The sequence below is a fragment of the Melopsittacus undulatus genome, chromosome 7 (assembly GCF_012275295.1).
Source record: "Melopsittacus undulatus isolate bMelUnd1 chromosome 7, bMelUnd1.mat.Z, whole genome shotgun sequence".
Lineage (NCBI taxonomy): Eukaryota > Metazoa > Chordata > Aves > Psittaciformes > Psittaculidae > Melopsittacus > Melopsittacus undulatus.
Window position 1 is genome coordinate 413,129 of NC_047533.1, and position 26,782 is coordinate 439,910.

At 63.5% G+C, this 26,782-nt stretch overlaps 1 protein-coding gene across 3 annotated transcripts; it reads right to left on the bottom strand.

The window, feature by feature from the left end:
- Positions 1–2,799: 2,799 nt before the first annotated feature.
- On the bottom strand, positions 2,800–24,705 carry EBF4 (EBF family member 4). 3 transcript variants are annotated; one of them, XM_034064644.1, is made up of 17 exons: positions 24,653–24,705; positions 23,625–23,740; positions 17,810–17,966; positions 17,548–17,611; positions 16,967–17,022; positions 16,359–16,432; positions 15,343–15,411; positions 11,319–11,400; positions 8,920–9,037; positions 8,027–8,160; positions 7,641–7,767; positions 6,855–6,943; positions 6,690–6,755; positions 4,796–4,970; positions 4,520–4,705; positions 3,506–3,703; positions 2,800–3,124 (listed from the first exon to the last, which is right to left on the bottom strand). In XM_034064644.1, the coding sequence occupies exons 2-17, from the start codon at positions 23,711–23,713 to the stop codon at positions 3,054–3,056; spliced, it is 1,755 nt and encodes a 584-aa protein (XP_033920535.1). In that variant the 5' UTR covers positions 23,714–23,740; positions 24,653–24,705; the 3' UTR covers positions 2,800–3,053. The 3 variants fall into 3 exon arrangements, with proteins under 3 accessions (XP_033920535.1, XP_033920534.1, XP_033920533.1); XM_034064643.1 differs by lacking the exon at positions 24,653–24,705 and having other exon boundaries at positions 8,027–8,157; positions 23,625–23,755; XM_034064642.1 differs by lacking the exon at positions 24,653–24,705 and having other exon boundaries at positions 23,625–23,755.
- Positions 24,706–26,782: the final 2,077 nt, after the last annotated feature.

The following is a 26,782-nucleotide window of genomic DNA, read 5'->3' on the forward strand; positions in this document are numbered from 1 at the left end:
CTTCTCTGGGCACCCTGTGCCAGCGCCTCAGCACCCTCACAGGGAACAGCTTCTGCCTAAGAGCTCAGCTCAGTCTCCCCTCTCTTGGGCAGGTTCAAGCCATTCCCCTTGGCCTGTCCCTGCATCCCTTGTCCCAAGCCCCTCTCCAGCTTTCCTGCAGCCCCTTTAGGCACTGGAGCTGCTCTCAGGTCTCCCCTTCAGGAGCCTTCTCTTGTCCAGGCTGCCCCAGCCCAGCTCTCTCAGCCTGGCTCCAGAGCAGAGCTGCTCCAGCCCTCGCAGCAGCTCCATGGCCTCCTCTGGCCTCGCTCCAGCAGCTCCAGGTCCCCCTTGTGCTGCTGCCCCAGAGCTGGATCAGGGCTGCAGGGGGGGTCTCCCCAGAGCACAGCAGAGGGTCAGGATCCCCTCCCTGAGCTGCTGCTCACACTCTGGGGGTGCCCCCAGCACACGGGGGGGTTCTGGGCTCAAGCACTCACTGAAGCCGGGTCCTGGGGAGCTGCTCCTGCCCCCCCCCCCCCCCATTCCCAGCAGTGGGAATGCCGCTGGATCCCGGCACGGGCCTGGTTTCCATGGGAGTCCTCGTGTCCCTGACCCACAGGCAGGCACCTCGGGGGGTGGGATGCAAGGGGGAAGGTGTTGGGAAGGTCCTTAGGGTCCTCATATGGGATCCCCTTGTCCTCGGTATTCCTGTCCTCCTGTGGGGTCTCCCACCCCAGGATGCCCATTTGCATGTGAGATTCCTCATTCTCAGGATGCCCTTCCTCACATGGGATCCCCCATTCCCAGTGTTCCCATTCCCAGTGTTCCCATTCCCAGTGTCCCCATCCCCAGGGGTGTCCCCCCTCACAGACCCCCAGAGCCGGTGCCCTTCCGCAAGGCCTTTTATTCCCATGTCGGACCCCCCAGCTCCGAGGGACCCCAACACCCCCATCCTGTGCTGGGACCCCAAGGGTGGGCAGGGGGCTCCCTCCAGCCCTGGGACCCCCACGGTCACCCAGGGCAGGGGCTGGGGCCATGGGATGAGGACCCAGCACTGAGTGAAGGGTGATGGGGTGACCAGGGGGGGTGCATGGGACCCCCCCACGGGTGGGATGTTGGGATGTGTTGGGTTTTATTCCCTATTTATGTACAGAATTCCCAGCTGGGAGGACAGGGAATCCCAGCAGGAGCAGCAGGACCGGAGCTGGGGCCTCCTGCCTGCACTGCCAGACCCTGCCTGTGCTGCCAGACCCTGCCTGCACTGCCAGCCCCTGCCTGCACTGCCAGACCCTGCCTGTGCTGCCAGACCCTGCCTGCGCTGCCAGACCCTGCCTGTGCTGCCAGAGCCCTGCCTGCGCTGCCAGACCCTGCCTGCACTGTCAGACCCCTGCCTGTGCTGCCAGACCCTGCCTGCACTGTCAGACCCTGCCTGCGCTGCCAGACCCTGCCTGTGCTGCCAGAGCCCTGCCTGCACTGCCAGACCCTTGCCTGTGCTGCCAGACCCTGCCTGCACTGCCAGACCCTGCCTGTGCTGGAAATCACCCTAGTGCTAATATCGTTAATGGTAATAGTGATGTTAATGGGAAACGAGGCCGGACTGGAGCTGGGGCAGCCCCAGAGCCCTGGTCCAGGCACGGATCCGGCCTCGGCCCCACGGAGCTGCAGCTCCAGATGTGGAGATGCTGAACATCTGGAGAGGGAGCTCTGCAGATCCGGGAGGTGTTGGGGGAGTGGGTCCCACTGGAGCATCCATCCTACCCTGGAGCATCCATCCTGTCCTGGAGCATCCATCCTACCCTGGAGCATCCATCCTGCTCTGGAGCATCCATCCTGTCCTGGAGCATCCATCCTGCCCCGGAGCATCCATCCTGCTCTGGAGCATCCATCCTGTCCTGGAGCATCCATCCTGTCCTGGAGCATCCATCCTACCCTGGAGCATCCATCCTACCCTGGAGCATCCATCCTACCCTGGAGCATCCATCCTGTCCTGGAGCATCCATCCTACCCTGGAGCATCCATCCTACCCTGGAGCATCCATCCTGCCCCTGAGCATCCATCCTGCCCTGGAGCATCCATCCTGCTCTGGAGCATCCATCCTGTCCTGGAGCATCCATCCTGCCCCTGAGCATCCATCCTGCCCTGGAGCATCCATCCTGCCCTGGAGCATCCATCCTGCTCTGGAGCATCCATCCTACCCTGGAGCATCCATCCTACCCTGGAGCATCCATCCTGCCCTGGAGCATCATCCATCCTGCCCCTGAGCATCCATCCTGCCCCTGAGCATCCATCCTGCCCTGGAGCATCCATCCTGCCCTGGAGCATCCATCCTGCTCTGGAGCATCCATCCTACCCTGGAGCATCCATCCTGCCCTGGAGCATCCATCCTACCCTGGAGCATCCATCCCGCCCTGGAGCATCCATCCTGCCCCGGAGCATCCATCCCACCCTGGAGCATCCATCCTGCCCTGGAGCATCCATCCTACCCTGGAGCATCCATCCTGCCCTGGAGCATCCATCCTGCCCTTGAGCATCCATCCTGTCCTGGAGCATCCATCCTGCCCTGGAGCATCCATCCTGTCCTGGAGCATCCAACCTGCTCTGGAGCATCCATCCTGTCCTGGATCCATCCCAGAGCATCCCTTCTAACCTGAAGCAACCATCCCTCCTAGAGCATCCATGTATCCCCCTCCAGAGTACCCCTCCTGCCCTGGAGCATGGATCCATCCCATCTGGGAGCATCCATCCCTTCCCTGGAGCCCCCTGCCCATGGCAGCCTCCCCCCCCCTCCCATGGGTCTCCCAGTGTCTTTCTGAGGCTGAATCCACATCATTTGGGTCATTCCCGGAGCTCCCCCCATGGTTCCTCTCTGGCCGAGCCGCACCGGGGCCGGTACCATCCCCGTCGGGGGTCACCGGGCTCCTCGGGGCTGTGCTGGGGCGGCCGCAGGGCAGCGGGTGGGGGGGTCCCGCAGCCCCCTGCCCCCCGATCCCCATGGAACCCCCCGATCCCCATGGCACGGCCATCCCGGTGGGATGTGGGGCTCGGGGCAGCCGCTGCATCCCGGACCCTGATGGGCTTTAGGAATAGGCCAATCCCTGGAGCGGCCGCGCGGGGGGATGGAACTTGTCCGAGTCCTCGAAAGCCGCATCTGGGAAGCGGAGGGAGAGGGAATGAGCCGGGATCGGGAAGAGATGGGAATGGGGGACACAGGGATGGGGATGCGGGTGCGGGAGCCGGGCAGGGTATGGGAGCCGCTTCCATGGGGCACAGGGACCGCAGGGGGAGCCGGGCAGGGTACGGGAGCCGCTTCCATGGGGCCAAGGGGCCGCAGGAGGATGCGGGCAGGGTATTGGAGCCGGGCAGGGTACGGGTGCGGGAGCCGCTTCTATGGGGCACACAAGGATGGGGATGAGGGTGCGGGAGCCGGACAAGGTATGGGAGCCGCTTCTATGTGGCACAGGGGCCACAGGGGGGAGCCGCGCAGGGTCCGGGGGTCCCGGGGGGGGGGGTCCCCCAGCCCCACACTCACCCTGCAGGCTGCTGGTGCTGGCGCAGGCGGGGGGGGGGGAGCTCTGCGGCCTGACCACCGGAGCGAAGGCGCTTTTCTGCTTGACGGCCGAGATCATATTGACGGGGGAGAAGGAGAAGACCCCGGGGGGGGTGGAGGAGCCGGGGCCCGACGGGACGGTGATGGACGAGGCGCCGAGCGGGGGGCTGGAGGGCACGACTGCGGGAACGGAGCCGCTCAGCGCACGGACCGGGCACACCGACGGGACCGGATTTGGGGCCCTGCACCCCCGATTGGATTTGGGGACACCCCAGGGGTGGTGCTCAGGGATGGGGACATCCTAGGGCTGGTGCATGCAGATGGGGACACCAGGGACTGGTGTATGGTGTTGGGGACACCCCAGGGCTGGTGCTCAGTGATGGGGACACCCCGGGGCCGGATCATGGCATTGGTAACACCAGGGACTGGTGCATGGAGGTGGGGACACCCCAGGGCTTTGGGGACACCCAGGGCTGGTGCTCAGTGGTGGGGACACCTCGGGGCTGGTGCTCAGGGATGGGGACACCTCGGGGCTGGCACATGTCATTGGGAACACCAGGGACTGGTGAATGGTGTTGGGGACACCCCAGGGCTTTGGGGACACCCCGGGGCTGGTGCATGGAGGTGGGGATGTGAACGTGGTTTGGGGGATACCCGAGGCTGGTGCATGGCACTGGGGACACCCCAGGGCTTTGGGAACACCCAGGGCTGGTATATGGCATTGGGAACACCAGGGACTGGTGCATGGCAGTGGGGACACCCCAGGGCTGGTGCTCAGTGATGGGGACACCCCAGGGCTGGTGCTCAGTGATGGGGACACCCCGGGGCCGGGGCATGGCATTGGGAACACCAGGGACTGGTGCATGGCACTGGGACACCCCAGGGCTTTGGGGACACCCCAGGCCCATGGCTCTGGTGACACCTTCCCCCGGTGCACACCTCGGTGCCCCCCATGTCTGTCCCATCCCATCTGCCCCCCCCCGGTCCATAACTCACTGGCATAGGGTGAGTTGGCAGTGGAGCCGTTGAGGAAGCTGGGGGAGCCGGGCACCCCGAGCCCGGCCATGGCACTGCCGCTGCCATAGCCACCGATACCGGTGCCGGTGCCGTAGCCGCTGTGCTGGGGCGTGGAGCTGGGCACGTACCCCCGGGGGGAGGCACTACCGGGGCTGCGGGAGAAGCCTGCGGGGGGGGGGGGGGCCTCGGTGGCACCGGAGGACCGGGACCGGACCCCCCCCATCCCCATCCCCATCACCCCCCCCCCTCCCGTACCTTGGTCTGTGCCCTGTGCCGAGTCACCGATGGGGACGGGCAGCTGCGGCCCGAAGGAGCTCACCCCCATGACACCGGCCCCGTGAGCACCGGACAGCGCCGGTACCGGGGCCGAGCTGCGGGGGACACTGTACAGAGCCTCGGCCACGTCCGCAGCGCGTTTCAGGATCAGGTCCTGGGGGGGGACGGGATGGGGACCGTGATGGGGGGATGAGGACAGCCCCGTTGGTGTCATACACTGACATAGGATGGGGATCGATGGGGGGGGGATGAGGACAGCCCCGTTGGTGTCATACACTGACATAGGATGGGGATCGATGGGGCAGGGGGGTGAGGACAGCCCCGTTGGTGTCATACACTGACATAGGATGGGGATCGATGGGGGGATGAGGACAGCCCCGTTCGTGTCACCCCCTCCCATAGGATGGGGATCGATGGGGAGGGGGGATGAGGACAGCCCCGTTGGTGTCATACACTGACATAGGATGGGGATCAATGGGGGGGGATGAGGACAGCCCCGTTGGTGTCATACACTGACATAGGATGGGGACGGTGATGGGGGGGTGAGGACAGCCCCGTTGGTGTCATACACTGACATAGGATGGGGATCAATGGGGGGGGGGGGATGAGGACAGCCCCGTTCGTGTCATACACTGACATAGGATGGGGATCGATGGGGGGGGGGGATGAGGACAGCCCCGTTCGTGTCACCCCCTGACATAGGATGGGGATCGATGGGGAGGGGGGATGAGGACAGCCCCGTTGGTGTCATACACTGACATAGGATGGGGATCGATGGGGAGGGGGGATGAGGACAGCCCCGTTGGTGTCATACACTGACATAGGATGGGGATCGATGGGGGGGGGGGGTGAGGACAGCCCCGTTGGTGTCATACACTGACATAGGATGGGGATCGATGGGGCAGGGGGGATGAGGACAGCCCCGTTGGTGTCATACACTGACACAGGATGGGGGTCCATGGGAGTGGGGGGTGAGGACAGCCCCGTTGGTGTCATACACTGACATAGGATGGGGATCGATGGGGCAGGGGGATGAGGACAGCCCCGTTCGTGTCATACACTGACATAGGATGGGGTTCGATGGGGGGGGGGGGACCCCAGCTCCTGTCACCTCCTGGGGTACCCACACGGCCATGGGTGCAATGGGGACATGGCACAGAGGGTGCTGAGGTACTGGGATGGGTGCACAGGAGGTGGTGGATGCTCCATCCCTGTTCAAGGCCAGGTTGGATGGAGCCTTGGGTGCCATGGTTTAGTGTGAGGTGTCCCTGCCCATGGCAGGGGTTGGAACTGGATCATCTTAAGGTCCTTTCCAACCCTATGGTTCTATGAGCCCCCATTAGTGCCACACCACAGAGCACCCGAGCACCCCCAGGACACAGGATGGGTCCTGATGGGGCAGGGGAGGACCAAGACCCCCCCAGTTTATGTCACCTCCCAGGGCATCCTGGGGTGTGATGGGGCACATGGAGACTGAGACCCCACAGCTCAAGGCACCCTCCAGGGCATCCAAACAACCCAAGGGACAGGATGGGGTATGATGGGGCCCATAGGGACCATGACCCCCCAGTTTCTGTCACCTCATGGGTACCTGAGCATCCCTGGGGTGTGATGGGGGATGTGTGGGTCAAGATCCCCCCATCTCATATCACATCCAAGCATCCTCAGGGCATAGGATGGGGTATGATGGGGCACATGGGGCCTGAGACCCCCCAGCTCATGGCACCAGGAAGGGCATTAGAACAGAGGCAGCTTTGGGATCTGCTGACCCCTTCCCCTGCAGTTGTGGGGCCTGGGGCAGATGTGGGGCTCCCGCATCCCTGCTCCAGCACTGCAGGAGGGTGGGATGAGCCCTGAGGGGTGCTCCGGGTACCTGGTTGCTGTGTGGCATCCCATAGAGAGCCTCCACCAGGTCAGCAGCTCTCTTCAGCAGCACCTCCTGGATACAGGGAATGGGATGGGGTTTAGGGGGATCCATGTCCCACTCTGCCCCTTGGGCACCCATGGGTGTCATGGGCATGGGATGGGGGGTCCCTACCTTAGGCAGGCGCTCGGGGTCCCCAGGGTGCCGGGGAATGACCTTCTGCAGCCGCTGGAACCCATAGTCAATGGTGGGTTCATTCAGTGCTATGGGGGGGAAAGGGGGTCAGGGCCTGGCCCCACAGCCCCAGCTCCATGGGGAAACTGAGGCACAGACTATGGGGCCCCCCTCACACCACACACATGTGCATGACCCCACTCACACCACACACATGTGCATGACCCCACTAACACCACACATGTGTGCATGGCCCCATTCACATCACACACGTGTGCATGACCCCATTCACACCACACACGTGTGCATGACCCCATTCACATCACACACCTACACAGGGCCCTGTTCTTGAGGCCTGTGGGTCTCAACAGTGGGTAACAACTGTCCCCATCACCCTGATCCTGCCCCCAACCCTGTCACCCTGTCACCCCCTGCCCCACAGCCCAACCCCATCTTGCCCCAGACCCTTGCCCCATGCCCACCCCCTTGCCCAAAGCCACCCATTGGGGTCCCAGTGGGGTAGGGTTGGCCCTGGTCACCATCCTGGGGTCCCACACCCCCATCCTATGGGTCTGTGCCCCCATCCCATGTGTCTGTGCCCCCATCCCATGTGTCTGTGCCCCCATCTCATGTGTCTGTGCCCCCATCCCATGGGTCTGTGCTCCCATCCCATAGGTCTGTGCCCCCGTCTGTATCCCATCCTATGGGTCTGTGCCCCCATCCCATGTGTCTGCCCCATGCCATGTGTCTGCCCCATCCCATGCCCCACATCTCTGCCCCCCTCACCTGTGTACACGAAGCGCCCTGGTGCCCCCTTGCAGAACTGTTTGGATTTGTAGGACAGTGTCACCTCCACCACACCAGGGATGTGCCTTGGGGGGGTCTGCACCCGGATGGCGTGAGGGGTGATGAGCTGGGGGGGACAGGGTCAGAGCACTGCGGGGGGGGGGTGCACCCCCTGCACCCCCTGTAACCCCTGCACCCCCCGTAACCCCTGTACCCTGTACCTCACTCATAGCATCAATGTGAACACCCCTGTACCCTGTACCTCACTCAGTGTGAACACCCCCTGCAGCCTGTACCTCACTCCACACCATCACAGTGTGAACACCCCCTGCCGCCTGTACCTCGCTCCACACCAGCACAGTGTGAACACCCCCTGCCGCCTGTACCTCGCTCCACACCAGCATGGTGCCGAACACGACCTGTAGCCCATCGAAGAAGTTGTCCCCGATGACGATGACTGTGGCACCCCCCGTGGTCCATCCCTCACTGGGGCTGATGGCTTTGATGCAGGGGGTGGCTGCTTTGGGACAGAGAGGGCAGAGTGAGGGGGGCACTGGGGTGTGGGATGGGGGAGAGATGGGGAGCACAGGGACAGGGAACTGGGACACATGGATGCACTGGGGACCGTGGACACATGGATATGGGTGAGGATGGATGATGGATGGATGGATGGAGGGATGGATGGATGGATGCATGGATAGATACATGGATGAATGGATGGATGCATGCATGGATGGATGGATGGGGGATGGGTGGAAGGATGGATGGATGGATGGATGGATGGAGGGATGGATGGATGGATGCATGGATGGATGCATGAATGGATGCATGGATAGAGGGATGGATGCATGGATGGATGGGTGGATGAAGAGCTCATTGGTGCAGAAGGAGGGAAATCCATGCATCAGATGGATGCACAGAGAGCAAAGAGGTCAAATGGATGCCCAGAGAAGCTGTGGCTGCCCCATCCCTGGCAGTGCTCAAGGCCAGGTTGGACACAGGGGCTTGGAGCAGCTGCTCCAGTGGAAGGGGTTGGAGCTGGATGGGATTTAAGTCCCTTCATCCCAAAGCATCCCATGATAATGCTATGAAATGGGACCGAGGGATGCACACATGTGACGGATGCAGGATGGGGCACAACAAGGATGGACAGCACACACGGAGTGCAGGACATGTGGGTCAGAGGCAGGGAGCGGCAGGGCTGGGTGCAGTGGGGCAGACAGACACGGTGTGTGCCCCACACCGCCCCCCACAGCCCCACTTGTGGGGCAGGGCTCACCTTCAGAGGGGTCCAGGCGCCGCGCGCGCCGCCCGTGCTTGGAGTTGTTGTGCACGAACATGTTCTCGGACACGGCCAGGACGTGTCCATCCACATTCACTGTGGTTGACACCACAACCTGTGGTACATGGGACCCTGTGGGTGCTGATGGGCACTGTAGGGAACCTCCTGCCCTATGGGACCCTGTGGGTGCTGATGGGCACTGTAGGGGACGTCCTGCCCTATGGGACCCTGTGGGTGCTGACGGGCACCGTAGGGAACCTCCTGCCCTATGGGACCCACAGCGATCCCGGTGCTGTGGGTGCAGCATCACAGGGATGGGTCCTCAGCCCCTGCTCATCTCCATTGAGCCCTGCAGCCCCAGGCAGACCAGAGCCGGCATCGGTGTCCTCTGGAACCCCCATGTGTTGGTGGTGATGTGTGAGCACGTGTGTGCATCCCTGTGTGTGTGTGCATGGATGTGTGTGTACATGGATGTGTGTGCATCCCTCTGTGTGTGCACATGGATGTGTGTACATATGGATGTGTATGTACATGGATGTGTGTACATATGGATGTGTATGTACATGGATGTGTGTGCATCCCTGTGTGTACATATGGATGTGTGTGTACGTGGATGTGTGTGCATCCCTGTGCATGTACATGGATGTGTGTGCACATAGATGTGTGTGTGCACATGGATGTGTGTGTACTCTGTGTGTACCTCCCTGTACCTGTGCCATGGTCAGCACCGGCTCCCTACAGCACACCCGTGTCCATCCCTGTCCATGTGTCCCCGCTCCCACAGACCCCCCCCCCCCATCATCATCCCTAGTCCGGGTCACCCCATACCCCCCCCCCCCTCGTGCCCCCCCTCCTCCCGTGCCCCCCCCCCCCCCCCTTGGCTGCTCTCCCGGCGCCGCCGCCGAGATGCTAATTGGCTGTGTCGTTAATCACGGAAATGTCACAATTACCATAGCGAGAGGGCCCCTGATGAGCGCGTGCGCGGGGGGGGCACCGACCCCCCCTGCAGCTGCGGGGACAACGGGGGGCTAGGGGGGTAATGGGGGCTATGGGGGCAATGGGGGCAATGGGGGCAATGGGGGCAATGGGGGCAATGGGGGCAATGGGGGGCAATGGGGGCAATGGGGGGCAATGGGGGACAATGGGGGCAATGGGGAGCAATGGGGGACAATGGGGGACAATGGGGGCAATGGGGGCAATGGGGGCAATGGGGGGCAATGGGGGACAATGGGGGCAATGGGGGCAATGGGGGCAACGGGGGCAATGGGGGCAATGGGGGCAATGGGGGACAATGGGGGCAATGGGGGCAATGGGGGCAACGGGGGCAATGGGGGCAATGGGGGCAATGGGGGCAATGGGGGCAATGGGGGGCAATGGGGGCAATGGGGGCAATGGGGGCAAGGGGGAGCAATGGGGGACAACGGGGGGCAAGGGGGCAATGGGGGCAATGGGTGCAATGGAGCTCGGGGCTCACGGAGGGGACCGGGGAAGGGGGGTCTGCAAAGGGGATGGGGGGAAGTGGGGTTTGTAGGGGGGGTTCTAAAGGGAATGAGGGGAATTGGGGTTTGCAAAGGGAATGACAGGAATCAGGGTTTGCAAAGGGGTTCCAGATGGATTGGGGCTAACAACGGGAGAAATGGGGGTTTGCAAAGGAGTTGAAGGGGAATTGGGGTTTGCAAAGAGGAAACTGTAAAAGGGATGAAGGGAATTGGGGTTTCCAAAGGGGTTCCAGGGGAACTGGGGCTTGAAAAGAGGAGTCTGCAAAGGGAATGAGGGAGTCAGGGTTTGCAAAGGGGCTTAGGGGGGATTGGGGCTTGTAAAGGGATCAAGGGGGGTCGGGGTTTGTAAAGAGATAAACTGGGGTTTGGGAAGAGGGGTTTGAAGGGGATTGGGGATTGCAAAGGGGCCGAGGGAAGTTGGGGTTTGCAAAGGGGTTTGATGGGAATGGGGTTTGTAAAGGGAATGAGGGAATTGGGGTTTGGAGATGGGGATCGAGAGGAATCGGGGCTGGCAAAGGGGTTCAGGAGGGATCGGGGGATCAGGGATTGCAGAGGGAAGGGGGGTACAGAGGGAAGGGGGGTGCAGAGGGAAGGGGGGTGCAGAGAGAAGGGGGGTGCAGAGGGAAGGGGGTGCAGAGGGAAGGGGGGTGCAGAGAGAAGGGGGGTGCAGAGGGAAGGGGGGGGCAGAGAGAAGGGGGGTGCAGAGGGAAGGGGGGTGCAGAGGGAAGGGGGGTGCAGAGGGAATGGGGCTGGCAATGGAGCTGCAGAGGGATCCCGGTTTGGGATCACCCCTTGCAGAGGGGTGATTGGGAGCGGGTCTCGCAATGGGGTCGGGTGCATTGGGTACCGTCTCCCCCCCCCCCCAGCCCCGCTATGGTCAGCGCTGCCGCTCCGCACCTGGAAGCGCCGCATGTCCCGAGGGTTCCCTGCGTTCTTCAGACAGTTCTGGTTGCACTTGAGGAAGAACTTCAGGAAAAACCTGGGAACGGGAAAGAACCAAACGGGTGGGAACGAGAGACCCGATGGGGTCCAGGGTCCTGTCCCCATCCCAGTGTCCTGTCCCCATCCCAGCATCCCATCCTGTCCCCATCCCAGTGTCCCGTCCTGTCCCCATCCCAGCGTCCTGTCCTGTCCCCATCCCAGTGTCCCATCCTGCTGCATCCCAGCACCCCATCCTGTCCCCATCCCAGTGTCCTGTACCCATCCCAGCATCCCGTCCTGTCCCCATCCCAGTGTCCTGTCCCCATCCCAGTGTCCTGTCCCCATCCCAGCATCCCATCCTGTCCCCATCCCAGTGTCCCATCCTGTCCCCATCCCAGCATCCCGTCCTGTCCCCATCCCAGTGTCCTGTCCCCATCCCAGTGTCCTGTCCCCATCCCAGTGTCCCATCCTGTCCCCATCCCAGTGTGCTGTCCTGTCCCCATCCCAGTATCCCATCCTGTCCCCATCCCAGTGTGCCGTTCTGTCCCCATCCCATCGTCCTGTCCTGTCCCCATCCCAGCATCCCATCCTGCTGCATCCCAGTGTCCCATCCTGCTGCATCCCAGTGTCCCATCCTGCTGCATCCCATCCTGTTCCCGTCTCAGTGCACCATTCTGCCCATCCTAGCATCTCATCCCAGAATCCCATCCTGTCCCTATTCGTTGGTGCCATCCTACCCTTATCCCACTGTGCCATCCTGCCCCATCCCAGTGTCCCATCCTGCTGTACACCAGTGTCCCATCCTTTCCCCATCTCAGCATCCCATCCTGCCACATCCCAGCTTTCCACTCTATCCCAATATCACTGCCCCCATCCCACTGTGCCATCCTGTCCCCATCACAGTGACCCATCCTGCCCCATTCCAGTGTCACATCCTGTCCACATCCCAGCATGAAATCCTGTCCCCATCCCAGTATGACATCCTGCTGCATCCCAGTGTGCCAACTTGTGCCCATCCCACTGTGCCATCCTACCCCATTCTGCCATTGCATGCTGCATCCCAGCATGAGTCCCTATCCCAGCAACTCATCCTGTTGCATCCATAGACATCCAGTACCAAATCCTCTCCACATCCCAGCATCTCATCCTGTCTTTATCCCACTGTGCTATCCTGCCACATCCCAGCATCCCATCCTGTCCCCATCCTGACGCATCCCATCCTGTCCCCATGGCAGCATCCCATCCCATCCCCATCCCAGCATCCCATCCTGTCCCCATCCCAGTATCCCATCCTGTCCCCATGCCAGCATGAGATCTTGCCACATCCCAGTGTGCCAGCCTGTCCGCATCCCACTGTCCATCCTGATGCATCCCATCCTGTCCCAGCATCCCATCCTGTCCCCATCCCAGTGTCCCATCCTGTCCCCATCCCAGCATCGAATCCTGTTCCCATCCCAGCATCCCATCCTGTCCCAGCATCCCATCCTGTCCCCATCCCAGTATCCCATCCTGTCCCCATCCCAGCATCCCATCCCGTCCCCATCCCAGTATCCCATCCTGTCCCCATCCCAGCCTCCCATCCCGTCCCCATCCCAGCATCCCATCCTGTCCCCATCCCAGTATCCCATCCTGACCCCATCCCAGCATCCAATCCTGTCCCCATCCCAGTATCCCATCCTGTCCCCATCCCAGTGTCCCATCCTGTCCCCATCCCAGCATCCAATCCTGTCCCCATCCCAGCATCCAATCCTGTCCCCATCCCAGTATCCCATCCCAGTATCCCATCTTGCCCTTATCCCAGTATCCCATCCTGTCCCCATCCCCGGGTTACCCCAAGCCCTCCATCCCCATCCCTCAGGCTGCATCCCTGCAGACACTGAGTTCCCCATCCCATGTCCCACTGGTGCCTATTGGGGTCCCATCCTGTATCCCCTAGGTGCTCCTGCCCTGGCCCATAGGAATTGGGTCCCAACCCCAGCGCTCCCCTTGGGATCAGGTTTCCCATGCAGGATGAGGCAGGGGGACCCCCCCGTGCCCCCCATCACCCCCCCCTGGCAGGTGGTAATCAGGGGAAGGAAGGAGCTGGAACACAGCAGGAAAACACCCCCCCCCCACCAGGAGATTGACAGTGCCCTGAGCCCCCCCCGCACCCCCCAACCCCAGGCCTGGCTCCGAGCTCCTGGAGGGGCCGGGGGGGGGCTGATCCCGAACCCCAGCTCGGCCTCGTGTCCCCCCCCCAGCCAGAGCCTTGCATATGGGGCCGGGAGTTAAAAATACAGGCATGGCGCATGCATTAGCATCCCTAATGCGCCGCGGCCCCATTTAACATGCAAATTCCCGGCGCTGCTCCCGAACACCTTCTGTTCCCAGCGCATACATTTGAATTCGCAATTAGAATAATCTTGTATAATTAATGAAAAGCGTCAATTTTAGCTCCTAAGTAATTTGATTAACATGTTGATAGGGCACTTATCTGCCTCTCTAAACCAGTGGGGCCGGGCGTCGGCATGGGGGAGTGGGGACGGGGGGGGGGAACAGCCGGGGGGGGGGGAACAGCCGGGAGGGGGGGGGCGGGTGGAGGGGGGGACACTGTGTAACCCCCCCCCCCCGCCCCGAGGACACGGGGACACTGGGGAACACCCTTCTGCCTGACCCCAGTATGGATGGGGATGGCACCGGCCCTATGGGGATGGCACCGGCTCTATGGGGATGGCACCGGCCCTATGGGGATGGCATCAGCCCTATGGGGATGGCACCGGCCCTATGGGGTTGTTTGCTATGGGGGGGCACACAGGGATGCAGCACCCAGCAATGGGATCAGGCTCCAGCACAGGGGTCCCAGGAGCAGCACTGGGATACCCGTGGGATGGAGGGATGGGGCACAGGGATGTGGCTGAGGGGACAATGGAGGTCTTGGCTGGACCATGGCAGCTGCATCCCATAGGCAAGCAGGAGACCAGGGATGTGATGCCCACATCTGGCCAGTGCACAGCTGGGTCTGCCCCCCCCGCACAGCTGGATGGGGTCAGGGACCATGGGGGCTTGGAGCAGGGGGAAGGTCCGCACAGGACCCCCAGGAACAAGGGACCCACGGGGGGGGTGAGAAGGGAGACCCTCACTGGATGGTCCCATCCTGCCCACTGTGAGGGGGTAGAGGATAAAGGAGGGAGGAAGGAATGGAGAGGTGAAGGGAGGGAGGGAGGGAGAAGAATGGAGGATGAATGGAAGGATGGATGGATGGACAGAAGGATGGATGGATGGATGGATGAAGGGATGGATTGATGGAAGGATGGATGATGGATGGATGGATGGACGGTGGGTGTGTGAATGGATGGACACAAGGGGTGAGGTGTCTGCAGTCTGTCCCTGGCGGGCAGAGGGTCAGGGCTGCAGACAGACACCATCCAGCACTGCCTGTGCTGGGCTCTCTGCTCCCATCTGCCCTGGCCAGGACGAGAGGTCCCTCACCCATCAGTACTGGGGTGTCCCCATCAGTACCAGGGTGTCCCCATCAGCACTGGGGTGACCCCATCAGCACTGGGGTGACCCCATCAGTACGGGGTGTCCCCATCAGCACTGAGGAGTCCCCATCAGCACTGAGGAGTCCCCATCAGCACTGAGGAGTCCCCATCAGCACTGGGGTGTCCCCATCAGCCCTGGGGTGTCCCCATCAGCACCAGGGTGACCCCATCAGCACCAGGATGATGCCATCAGTACTGGGGTGACCCCATCAGCACCGGGGTGACCCCATCAGCACTGGGGTGTCCCCATAAGCACCGGGGTGTCCCCATCAGCACTGGGGTGACCCCCCCAGGGACCTCCCGTCCCCCAGCCCCATTGAGGCTCATGGGGACCCCCCATCCCTCAGCCCCATTGAGGCTCATGGGGACCCCCCCAATCCCTCAGCCCCATTGGGGCTCATGGGGACCCCCCCATCCCTCAGCCCCATTGAGGCTCATGGGGACCCCCCATCCCTCAGCCCCATGGGGACCCCCAGTACCTGTCAATGATGACTGGGTCTGAGGGGGTCTCATTGCGGTTCCCGCAGCTCTTCTTGTCACAGCAGCGGCTGGGGAGGGGGATGGGGTGAGGGGATGTTTGGGGTCCGGGGGCAGCCCCACACCCCAACACCCCACGGGAGCACCTCCAGAGCCCCATTGCCTACCCATGGACCCCCCAACATCACCCAGTGCTGCGTGGGACGGGGTAGGGACAGAGGGGACATGGGGGTGCTGGGATGGGGGTGCCAGGACAGGGGGGCCACCCGAGGGTACCCTCATAACCCCCCCCATAGGCTCGGGGTGCAGCCCAGCCCCGGGGGGTGCCCCCCCCCCCCCCTTAACACGGCTCTGGAGCGCAATGAGTGCTGGTTCACGAACACGGAGTGGGGCTGTAAACAGGAGCGGTGGTAATGGGGCACCGGGGACAGCGCTGCCAATGGGGACGGGCAGGGGGGACAGACAGTGGGGCAGGCAGCAGGGACAGGCAGGGGGGAGAGGCAGGGGGGACAGGCAGGGGGGACAGGCAGCAGGACAGGCAGGGGGACAGACACTGGGGCAGACAGTAGGGCAGGCAGTGGGGACAGGCAGTGGGGCAGACACTGGGGCAGGCAGTGGGGCAGGAAGGGGGGCAGGCAGCAGGGCAGGCAGAGGGGCAGGCAGGGGGGACAGGCAGGGGGGCAGGCAGAGGGGTAGACAGTGGGGCAGACACTGGGGCAGGGAGCGGGGACAGGCAGGGGGAACAGGCAGGGGGGACTGACACTGGGGCAGGCAGTGGGGCAGACAGTGGGGAGAGGCAGCAGGGACAGGCAGGGGGGCAGGCAGAAGGGCAGACACTGGGACAGACAGTGGGACAGGCAGTGGGACAGGCAGAGGGGCAGGCAGCAGGGACAGACACTGGGACAAGCAGTGGGGACAGGCAGCAGGACAGGCAGCAGGGACAGGCAGCAGGGACAGGCAGCGCCTGCTGCCAGCCCCATGGGATCCCTGCCATGGGACCCGCTCTGGTCCCCGGTACCTGCACATGATCTCGTGTGTGAGGAGGACCCGGCACATCTCGGGGTTCTTGTCCTGCCCCTCGTAGATGATGGCCTGGGGAGGGCAAAGGGCACACAGGGGGTGCTGCCATCTGCGGCCCGTGTGCCCCACATGTGTGCCCCACACGTGTCCCTGCCACCCCATACCCAACACAGGGGCCCTCCCCGGGTCACCCCATTGAGGCTGTGGAACTCAGGCCATAGGGTGCAGCCGTGTACCCTCCACACGTGTGTGCGTCCGTGCATGCGTGTACCCATGTACACGTGTACCCGTGTGTGTACCCATGTATGTGTGTACCCATGTGTGTACCCATGTACATGTGTACCCATGTATGTGTGTACCCATGTGTGTACCCATGTACATGTGTACTCATGTGTGTGCCCATGTACGCGTGTACCCGTGTGTGTACCCATGTACATGAGCTCATGCCTCCCTTCACACTAGGGCACAGGCGTGTGCCTGCCCTGCACATCCATGTGCCTGTGCTGCCCATGCCCATGCAGATGTGTCTGCCTGGCACACACGGTACAGGTGCCCCCTTTGCACACCCCATGTGCACACACGTGTGCCACGCGCCAGCCCCGTTACCTGCTTGGACATGGAGTCAATGAGGCGCACGTAAAGGTCCTGCTCGGTGCGGAGCCCTGCGGTGATGGGGGGGACAGACCCGACTGTACCCATCTGTCCCCATGTCCCTGTGTCCCCATGTCCCCATGTGTCTGTGTCCCCATGTCCTCATGTCCCTCTGTCCCCATGTCCCTGTGTCCTCATGTCCCTGTGTCCTCATGTATTCATGTCCCCATATCCCCAAGTCCCTGTGTACTCAAGTCCTCATGTCCCCATGTTCCCCTGTCTTCATGTCCCCATGTCCTGGTGTCCTCATGTCCCTGTGTTCCCATGTCCCTGTGACCCCATGTCCCCCTGTCCCCATGTGTCTGTGTCCCCATATCCCAGTGTCCCCATGTCCCCATGTCCACATATTCCTGTGTCCCCATATCCTGGTGTCCCCATGTCCCTGTGTCACCATGTCCTCATGCCCCAACATCTCTGTGTCCCTGTGTCCCCATATCCCTGTGTCCCCCTGTCCCCATATCCCCATGTCCCCATATCCCAGTGTCCCCATATCCCATATCCCCACATCCGTGCCCCTCCCCACCCCCCTCTCCCACCATTGCTGTACAGCAGCTGCAGTCTGTAGTGGATCCCGTTGTTGGTTTTCTCCCCGTTCTGCTCCTGTGGGATGGGTTGGACGGATGTATGTGTGTGGGGCACACACCGCAGTGCCCCCGGTACCCCCCCCGGTACCCCCCTGTCCCCCCCCGTTACCCCCGTTACCCTGTTACCCCCGTTACCCCGTTACCCCCGGTACCCCCGTTCCCCCCGTCCCCCCGGTACCCCTCCCGTTACCCCCGGTACCCGCAGGGGGCTCACCCGCTCCCTCTCCACGAAGCCCCGGAACGAGGTCCGCTCCACCTCCACCGGCTGCCCCTGCCGGTCGTACATGGCGAGCACGAAGTGGAAGAAGTTGGACTTGCGGAGGTTGGACGGAGGCTGCTTCTCGAAGTGAGCCCGGGCGAGGCCAACCCCGCTGCGGACGGGGGGGGTCAGGGGGGACCCGGTACCGACCCCCCCGGGGGACCCCATTGTCAACCCTCCTGTGCCCATTGATACCCCTCCTGTGCCCATTGCCATCCCTCCTGTGCCCATTGCCATCCCCTCCTGTCCCCATTGCCATCCCCTCCTGTCCCCATTGTCAACCCCTCCTGTGCCCATTGCCATCCCTCCTGTGCCCATTGCCATCCCTCCTGTCCCCATTGCCATCCCCTCCTGTCCCCATTGCCATCCCCTCCTGTCCCCATTGCCATCCCCTCCTGTCCCCATTGTCAACCCCTCCTGTCCCCATTGCCATCCCCTCCTGTCCCCATTGCCATCCCTCCTGTCCCCGTTGCCATCCCCTCCTATCCCCATTGCCATCCCTCCTGTCCCCATTGCCATCCCCTCCTGTCCCCATTGCCATCCCTCCTGTCCCCATTGCCATCCCCTCCTGCCCCCATTGCCATCCCTCCTGTCCCCATTGCCATCCCCTCCTATCCCCATTGCCATCCCTCCTGTCCCCATTGCCATCCCCTCCTGTCCCCATTGCCATCCCTCCTGTCCCCATTGCCATCCCTTCCTGTCCCCATTGCCATCCCTCCTGTCCCCATTGCCATCCCCTCCTATCCCCATTGCCATCCCTCCCGTCCCCATTGCCATCCCCTCCTATCCCCATTGCCATCCCTCCTGTCCCCATTGCCATCCCCTCCTGTCCCATTGCCATCCCTTCCAGTCCCCATTGCCATCCCCCATCCTTGCTAGGACCCCTCCAGCCGCCTCATACACCCCCCTGTCTGAGGCTCATGTGTAGGTCTGTGTGAGCACCCACAGTGCTGTGCACCCCAAGGTCCCCATGTGTGGGGTCAGCAGCAACCCCTGCAGTTGCCATCCCAAGCCCCCAAACCCAACCCTGTGCCCCCCCCAGTGCCACCACTGCACAGACACTGGGTACCAGAGCAGCAGCACAGGGGATGCTGCTCCTGCATCCCATTCCCAGCCCATCCCTGGCCATTGGCAGCAGCAGCACATGGGATGCTGCCTCCTGCATCCCATTCCCAGCCCATCCCTGGCCATTGGCAGCAGCAGCACATGGGATGCTGCCTCCTGCATCCCATTCCCAGCCTGTCCCTGGCCATTGGCAGCAGCAGCAGCACAGGGGATGCTGCTCCTGCATCCCATTCCCAGCCCATCCCTGGCCGGTGCAGCAGCAGCACATGGGATGCTGCTCCTGCATCCCATTCCCATCCCATCCCTGGCCGGTGCCAGAGCAGCAGCACAGGGGATGCTGACTCCTGCATCCCATTCCCAGCCCATCCCTGGCCATTGGCATCAGCAGCACATGGGATGCTGCTCCTGCATCCCATTCCCATCCCATCCCTGGCTGGTTCCAGAGCAGCAGCACAGGGGATGCTGGCTCCTGCATCCCATTCCCAGTCCATCCCTGGCTGGTCCATGGGGGGAGATCCATGAGGAGCCAAATAAACCCACAGCTGTGGAAAGTTCCCCCTTTCCTGATGAAAATGGGAATGGGGTTTCCCATCCCTTGGGCAGCAGTGGGGTCAGCGCCTCATGCCATAGGTCCAGCCCTATGTGCATGGGCACACTGGGACAGGGGGAGGTTGGGGGCTCCCCCAAACCGACCTCATGGGGCTCAAGGTGCTGGGGATGGTTCCCATGGGTACCCAGTGTGGGGCAGGACCCCTCAGCACCCCCATATCCCCCCCGGCCATGGAGGGATGTGAGCATCCCCTGATGGGTGGCTTGGGAATGGAGCAGCTATGGGGTCCTGTGCATGGCTGAGCCCCCCATAGCGCTCATCCCATAGCCACTCCATGGGGCATTGCATGCACAGGGGACCTCAGGCACCTTCCCCCCCCCATAATGATGCCCCATGGGCCCCAATTACCCCCCAGCATCACTGTGGGCCCCAACCAAGGCCAAGGTGAAGCTGGGAGCCCCCCGGGGACCCCCATGTGTGATGCTCATTAGATCCATCACTGGGGAGACACAACATCCCCAACAACAACTGTGGGGCCAGAGCCCGTGGGTGCCCCTGCTCCCCCCCCCGGAGGTGCCATAGGGCTGCAAGGGATGGAGACACCTGTTCCTGTTCCCATTCCTGTTCCTGTTCCCATTCCCATTCCCATCCTTGCTCCCCCCCATGAGGTGCCATAGGGCTGCAAGGGATGGAGACACCTGTTCCTGTTCCCATTCCTGTTCCTGTTCCCATTCCCATTCCCATCCTTGCTCCCCCCCATGAGGTGCCATAGGGCTGCAAGGGATGGAGACCCCTGTTCCTGTTCCCATTCCTGTTCCTGTTCCCATTCCCGTTGCTGTTCCCATTCCTGTTCCCATTCCCATTCCCATTCCCGTTCCCATCCCTGCTCCCCCCCAGAGGTGCCATAGGGCTGCAAGGGATGGAGACCCCCATTCCTGTTCCCATTCCCATTCCCATCCCCATTCCCACTCCTGTTCCCATCCCCATTCCCGTTCCCATTCCCGTTCCCATCCCCATTCCCATCCCCATTCCCATCCCCATCCCCGTTCCCGTTCCCATTCCTGTTCCCATTCCTGTTCCCATCCCCATCCCCATTCCCGTTGCTGTTCCCATCCCCATTCCCATCCCCATCCCCATTCCCGTTCCCATCCCATCCCATCCCCATCCCATCCCCATCCCATCCCATCCCCATCCCATCCCCATCCCCATCCCCATCCCATTCCCATCCCATCCCCATCCCCATCCCCATCCCCATCCCCATCCCCATCCCATTCCCGTTCCCATCCCCTCCGTGCCGCGGGGGGTGATGTCTGATGCAGCTCCGGGTGCTCCTTGCTGAGCCCGTTCCCATTAATTATTAACAGCAATCAGAGCACTTCCCAGCACCGGCTCTGCCAGGAACCAGCAGCTCCTTGGCCAGGCTGCAGCCGCTGCCCCCACAACGGGGGGGGACAGGGACCTCCCTATAGGGTCACCCCAAAACGGGGGGGGGACAGGGACCCCCCTATAGGGTCACCCCAAAACGGGGGGGGAACAGGGAACCCCCCATAGGGTCACCCTATGGGGCCCCTCATGTGCATCAGGACACCCAGCAGCTCATGGATGAGGGTGTCTGGGGGTGATGCTGTGGGGTGTGCATGACCCCCCCACCCCAATGGGGTGCAAGGGGGTGATGCTGTGGGGTGTGCATGACTCCCCCAATGTGGGTGCAAGGGGGTGATGATTTGGGGGTGTGCATGACCCCCCCAATGGGGGTGTCTGGGGGTGATGCTGTGGGGTGTGCATGACCCCCCCACCCCAATGGGGGTGCAGGTGAATGGGTCTGGAGGTGATGAACACCCCATATTGGTGCCGTGTGTGCCATGGTTGGCACATGTGGCACACGCCAAGCTTATGGGGACCGTGGTGGGATGGGGGGCACAGGGGGGGATTGGGGGGTACCAGAGCCTTGTGGGGCAGGGGTCTGTGGGTCCCACACTGGGCACAGGGCACCACCGGAGCGGCTGCAGCGGTCCCAGCCCTGTGCCCCCCCATTGATGGGTCTGGGGGGCACATTTCACCCCAGTTCTCATATTATGGGGCTTCAACTGCCCCATAACAGCTGCCTGAACCCCACAGAGGGGGGGCAGTGGGAGATGGGGGGGACAGGGGTGAGGTGTCCCCCACCTGCACCCAGAGCCCTTTGGGTACAGGGTGGAGAGAAAACAAGGGAATGGGGGCACAGAGCACCCCAAGGGGGCAGGGATGGGATGCACAGAGCACCCCAATGGGGCAGGGATGGGGTGTATGGAGCACCCCAAGGGGCAGGGATGGGGGGCACAGAGCACCCCAATGGGGCAGGGATGGGGGGTACAGAGCATCCCAAGGGAGCAGGGATCAGGTGCACTGAGCATCCCAAGGGGCAGGGATGGGGGGCATAGAGCACCCCAAGGGGGCAGGGATGGGGTGTATGGAGCACCCCAAGGGGCAGGGATGGGGGGCACAGAGCACCCCAATGGGGCAGGGATGGGGGGTACAGAGCACCCCAAGGGGGCAGGGATGGGGTGGATGGAGCACCCCAATGGGGCAGGGATGGGGGGCACGGAGCCCTGAGCACCCCAAGGGGCAGGGATGGGGGCACAGAGCACCCCAAGGGAGCAGAGATGGGGGGCACAGAGCACCCCAAGGGGCAGGGATGGGGTGTATGGAGCACCCCAATGGGGCAGGGATGGGGGGCACAGAGCACTGAGCACCCCAAGGGGGCAGGGATGTGGGGCACAAACCTCTCGCAGCTCCTGCCCTGCTCTCCCAACACAGGACACCAGGCCCGGGGGGCTCAGGGTGCCCCAGGCACCCATGGGTGCTGCTGTCCACAGTCCTGCGGTAACCAGGGCATGCAGCTATCCCTGAGGCCCAAGGGGGTCAGAGCAGGGGGGGTGCCCCAAGCACCCCATGGGGATGGGGCATCTGGGATGTCCAAGGGATCCGGGTGCCTGGGGTACCCGTCATTCCCAGATGCACACAGCACACACGATGCCTGCGGAGCCAGTGGTACCAGGATGCTCGTGGTACCCGGGATGCTCATGGTACCCGGGATGTTCATGGTACCCAGGATGCTCACAGTGCCTGGGATGCTGACAGCACTTGGGATACCTGCAGTGTTTAGGATGCCCGTGGAGTGGGATGCTCATGGTGACTGGGATGCCTGTGGAGCTCAGGGTACCTGCGGTACCCGGGATACTCACAGAGCCCAGGACCACTGTGGAGCATAGGATAACCCCAGCACCTGTGGTGCCCACTACAGCCAGAATGCCCATGGAGCCTTGGGATGCCCATGGAGCCTGGGATACCCATGGAGCCTGGGATGCCCATGGAGCCTGGGATGCCAGTGGAGCCTGGGATACCCATGGAGCCTGGGATGCTCATGGACCCCAGTGGACATCCAGCACTCAAGATCCCACTGCATCTGGGATACCCACAGAGCCCAGGGATGCCTGTGGAGCCTGGGATGCTCATGGAGCCCAGGGTGCTCATGGAGCCTGGGATGCTCACGGAGCCTGGGATGCTCATGGAGCCTGGGATGCTCATGGAGCCTGGGATGCCCATGGAGCCTGGGATGCCCACAGCACCCAGTATACCTGCAGAGCCTGTGATGCCTGCAGAGCCCAGCACACCCCCAGCACTCAAGATGCCCATTGCATCTGGGATACCCACAGAGCCCAGGGATGCCTGCAGAGCTTGGAATACCCATGGAGTCTGGGATATCCACAGTGCTGAGGATGCCCACAGAGCCCAACACACCCACAGCACCTGAAGTACCCTCTGCACCCGGATATCCATGGAACCTGGGATGCCCACAGAGCCTGGGATGACCATGGAGCCCTGGGTACCCTCAGTCCCAGGGATGCTCACAGAGCATGGGATGCTCATGGAGCCTGGGATGCTCACGGAGCTCGGGATGCCCACAGAGCCTGGGATGACCATGGAGCCCAGGATGCTCTCAGAGCCCGGGATGCTCATGGAGCCTGGGATGCTCATGGAACCCGGGATGCTCATGGAGCCCTGGATGCCCACAGCACCTGGGATGCTCATAGAGCCTGGGATGCTCACAGAGCCTGGGATGCTCTTGGAGCCCCGCATGCCCGCAGCGCCCGGTGTGCCCGCGGAGCCACTTACCTCTGTGCCGCCGTGCTGGCGTCCAGGATGCCGGTGCCCTGCAGCCATCGCACCGAGGGCAGCCCTGCCGTGAGGGGCTCCTCCTTCATGGGCAGCCCCCCCCGGGGCAGAGCCTCCTGCACCGAGAACATGGCAGGGGCTGAGCACCGGACCCCAACTCCCGTGCCCCGGAGCGGAGCTCAGAGCCGGGCAGGTACCGGGGGCATCGGCGGGGGGGGGGGGGGGTCCGGGGGGGTGGGGGGGGGGGCAGGAGGAGCCGGGGGGGGCAGGAGGAGCCGGGGGGGGCAGGAGGGAGGCGGAGGGAGGGCCGGAGAAGTTGGAGCCGAAGGAGAACGGGAGCCAAGTGCGGGGACCGGGAGGGGAAGGGGAGGGAGGGATGGGGACGGCAGGGGAGGAGTGGAGGGAGGGATGGAGGAAGGCTCAGGAGCGGAGGGAGGGAGGATGCGAGGGCTGCAGGGAGCAGAGGGGGAGTGGAAGGAGGGATAGAGGGAGGGATGGAGGGAGGTAGAGGAGGACGGGAGGGAGGGATGGAGGAAGGCTTAAAGGGCTGGAGGGAGGGATGCGGGAGCAGAGGAGGGGATGCAGGGGGAGCGCAGGGAGGGATGGAGCGGGGGGAGCGCGGAAGGGATGCAGGGAGCGGAGCAGGAGTGGATGCAAGGATGCAGGGGGGATGCAGGGATGCAGGGGGGGCACAGGGATGGATGGAGCCGGGGGTAGAGCAGGGACAGATGCAATGGGGCACAGGGACGGATGCAATGGGGCACAGGGAGGGATGGAGCAGGGGGGAGCCGTAGGGACGGACAGAACCGGGGGGAGCACAGGGAGGGATGCAGGGGGGCACAGGGATGGATGGAACCGGGGGGGGCACAGGGACGGATGCAGGGATCAGAGCAGGAGTGGATGTAGGGATGCAGGGGGGCACAGGGATGGACGGAACCGGGGGGGCCGCAGGGACGGACGGTAACCGGTCGGACGCCGTCGGGGCCCACGGGGGGGGGTCAGTCCCGGCCCCGGTTGCGGTTCATTACCGGGCGTGCGTCGGGCGCGGCTCGGGCCGGCGGCGGCAGCGGCAGCAGCAGCAGGAGGGGCCCGGGGGGCACCGGAGGGGGGGGGGGAGCACCGGAGCCGCCGCTCCCCCCCCCCGGCCCCCCCCCCTCCGCCGCCGGCCCCCCCGCACCGACACCAGCACCATGAGCAGCAGCAGCCGCGGCCCCTCCGCAGCCCCGGTACGGGCCATGGCACCGCAGCCTCCCCGGGGAGGCTGGGCCGGAGCCGCCGGGGGAGGCGAGGCCGCGGACCGGGGACGGTGACATCATTCCGGGGAGGGGCGGGGAGCGACCGCCCCGGCGGAGGGGTCCGCGGACGGCACCGGGGGGGGGGGCGCGGGATCCCACCGGGATGGACCCTATAGTGACCCCATTGCAGCCCCGGGACACCGGGGGGAGATCCCGGGGGTACCCCAGACACATCCCATTGTGTGCCCCGGGGTACCCACACAGACCCCGTTGACACCCGGGGGTACCCAAAGTGACCCCATTGTGTGATCTGCGGTACCCACAGGGACCCTATTGCAGCCCCCTGAGACACCCGGGGGTACCCCGGACACATCCCATTGTGTGCCCTGGGATACCCACAGGGACCCCATTGAAACCCTGAGACACCCGGGGGTACCCGGGGGAGATCCTGTTGCATCCCCCTGAGACACTGCAGTGACCCCAGGGGTACCCGAAGTGACCCCATTGAACCTCTGAGACACCCAGGGGTACCCCGGACACATCCCATTGTGTGCCCTGCGGTACCCAAAGTGACCCCATTGAACCCCCTGAGACACCCGGGGGTACCCTGGGAAGACCCCGTTACATCCCCCCCAGACACTGCAGAGTGCCCCAGGGGTACCCAAAGGGACCCCATTGCACCCACCAAGACACTCTCGAGGGCTGGTGGGGCCTTATGGCTCCTGCAGGAAGAGGGTGTCCATCCATCCATGCTCCTGTCCATCCTGGTGTCCACCCATCCATGCCCATATCCATCCCAGCATCCACCCATGCATGTCTCCCTCTGTCCCATTGTCCATCTGTCCATGCCCCTGTCCATCCATCCATCCATCCATCCATCCATCCATGCCTCTGTCCATCCCAGTGTCTGACAGTCCAAACTCCCATCTCTCCCAGCATCCATCCATCCATGCCCATGTCCATTCCAGCACCCATCTGTCCATGCCCACATCCATCCCAGCATCCATCCATGCACGTCTCCATCCATCCCAGTATCCATCCATGCACATCCATCCATCCCAGCATCCATCCATGCACATCTCCATCCATCCCAGTATCCATCCATGCACATCTCCATCCATCCCAGTATCCATCCATGCACATCTCCATCCATCCCAGCATCCATCCATCCCAGTATCCATCCATGCACGTCCCCCCCCCCCATTTCCAGGCAGGGCCATGCGGAGCCTCCACTGGGACCGGTCCCGTGGGGAGCCGCTGTAATGGGCACTAATGGAGGCAGCGGGAGCGGGGGGGGGGGGGGGGGGGGGCTGCGGCTGCCCCACAGCAACCCCTGTGGGGCCAGCGATGGGGGGAGCGGCTGCCCCACAGGGACCCCCCCATCCAGGAGCTGCTGCAGAGGGGAGCGGGTGGGGGGCAACCGGGGACTGAGGGCGATGGGGGGGGCTGGGGATGTGGGGCACTGGGGATGGGGGCACTGGGGATGTGGGCACTGGGGATGTGGGGCAGTGGGGATGGGGGCACTGGGGGCACTGGGGATGTGGGGCACTGGGGATGGGGGCACTGGAGATGTGGGTCTGGGGACACTGGGGATGTACCTGTGGGTCTCCCCCTCTCCCCATTAACCCCAGTTGGATCCCTGCCGGCTCCTCCCTCGCTCCCACTAATGGGCTGCAGGACCCATGGGAGCCGCTGAGCAGCCTGAGTGCAGCGGGGGGGGGGGATCCATTTACCGGATCCCCAGGGACCCCCCGCGCTGCCCCCCCCAACCCTGCAGCGGCACCGGGGGGGGGTTAACCCCTTCTATAGGGATGGGGCCAGACCCGTCAGCATGGGGGGGAGATGGACCCCATGGGGCAGGGATGGGACAGGGATGGGATAGGGAAGGGACAGGGATGGGACAGGGATGGGATAGGGATGGGA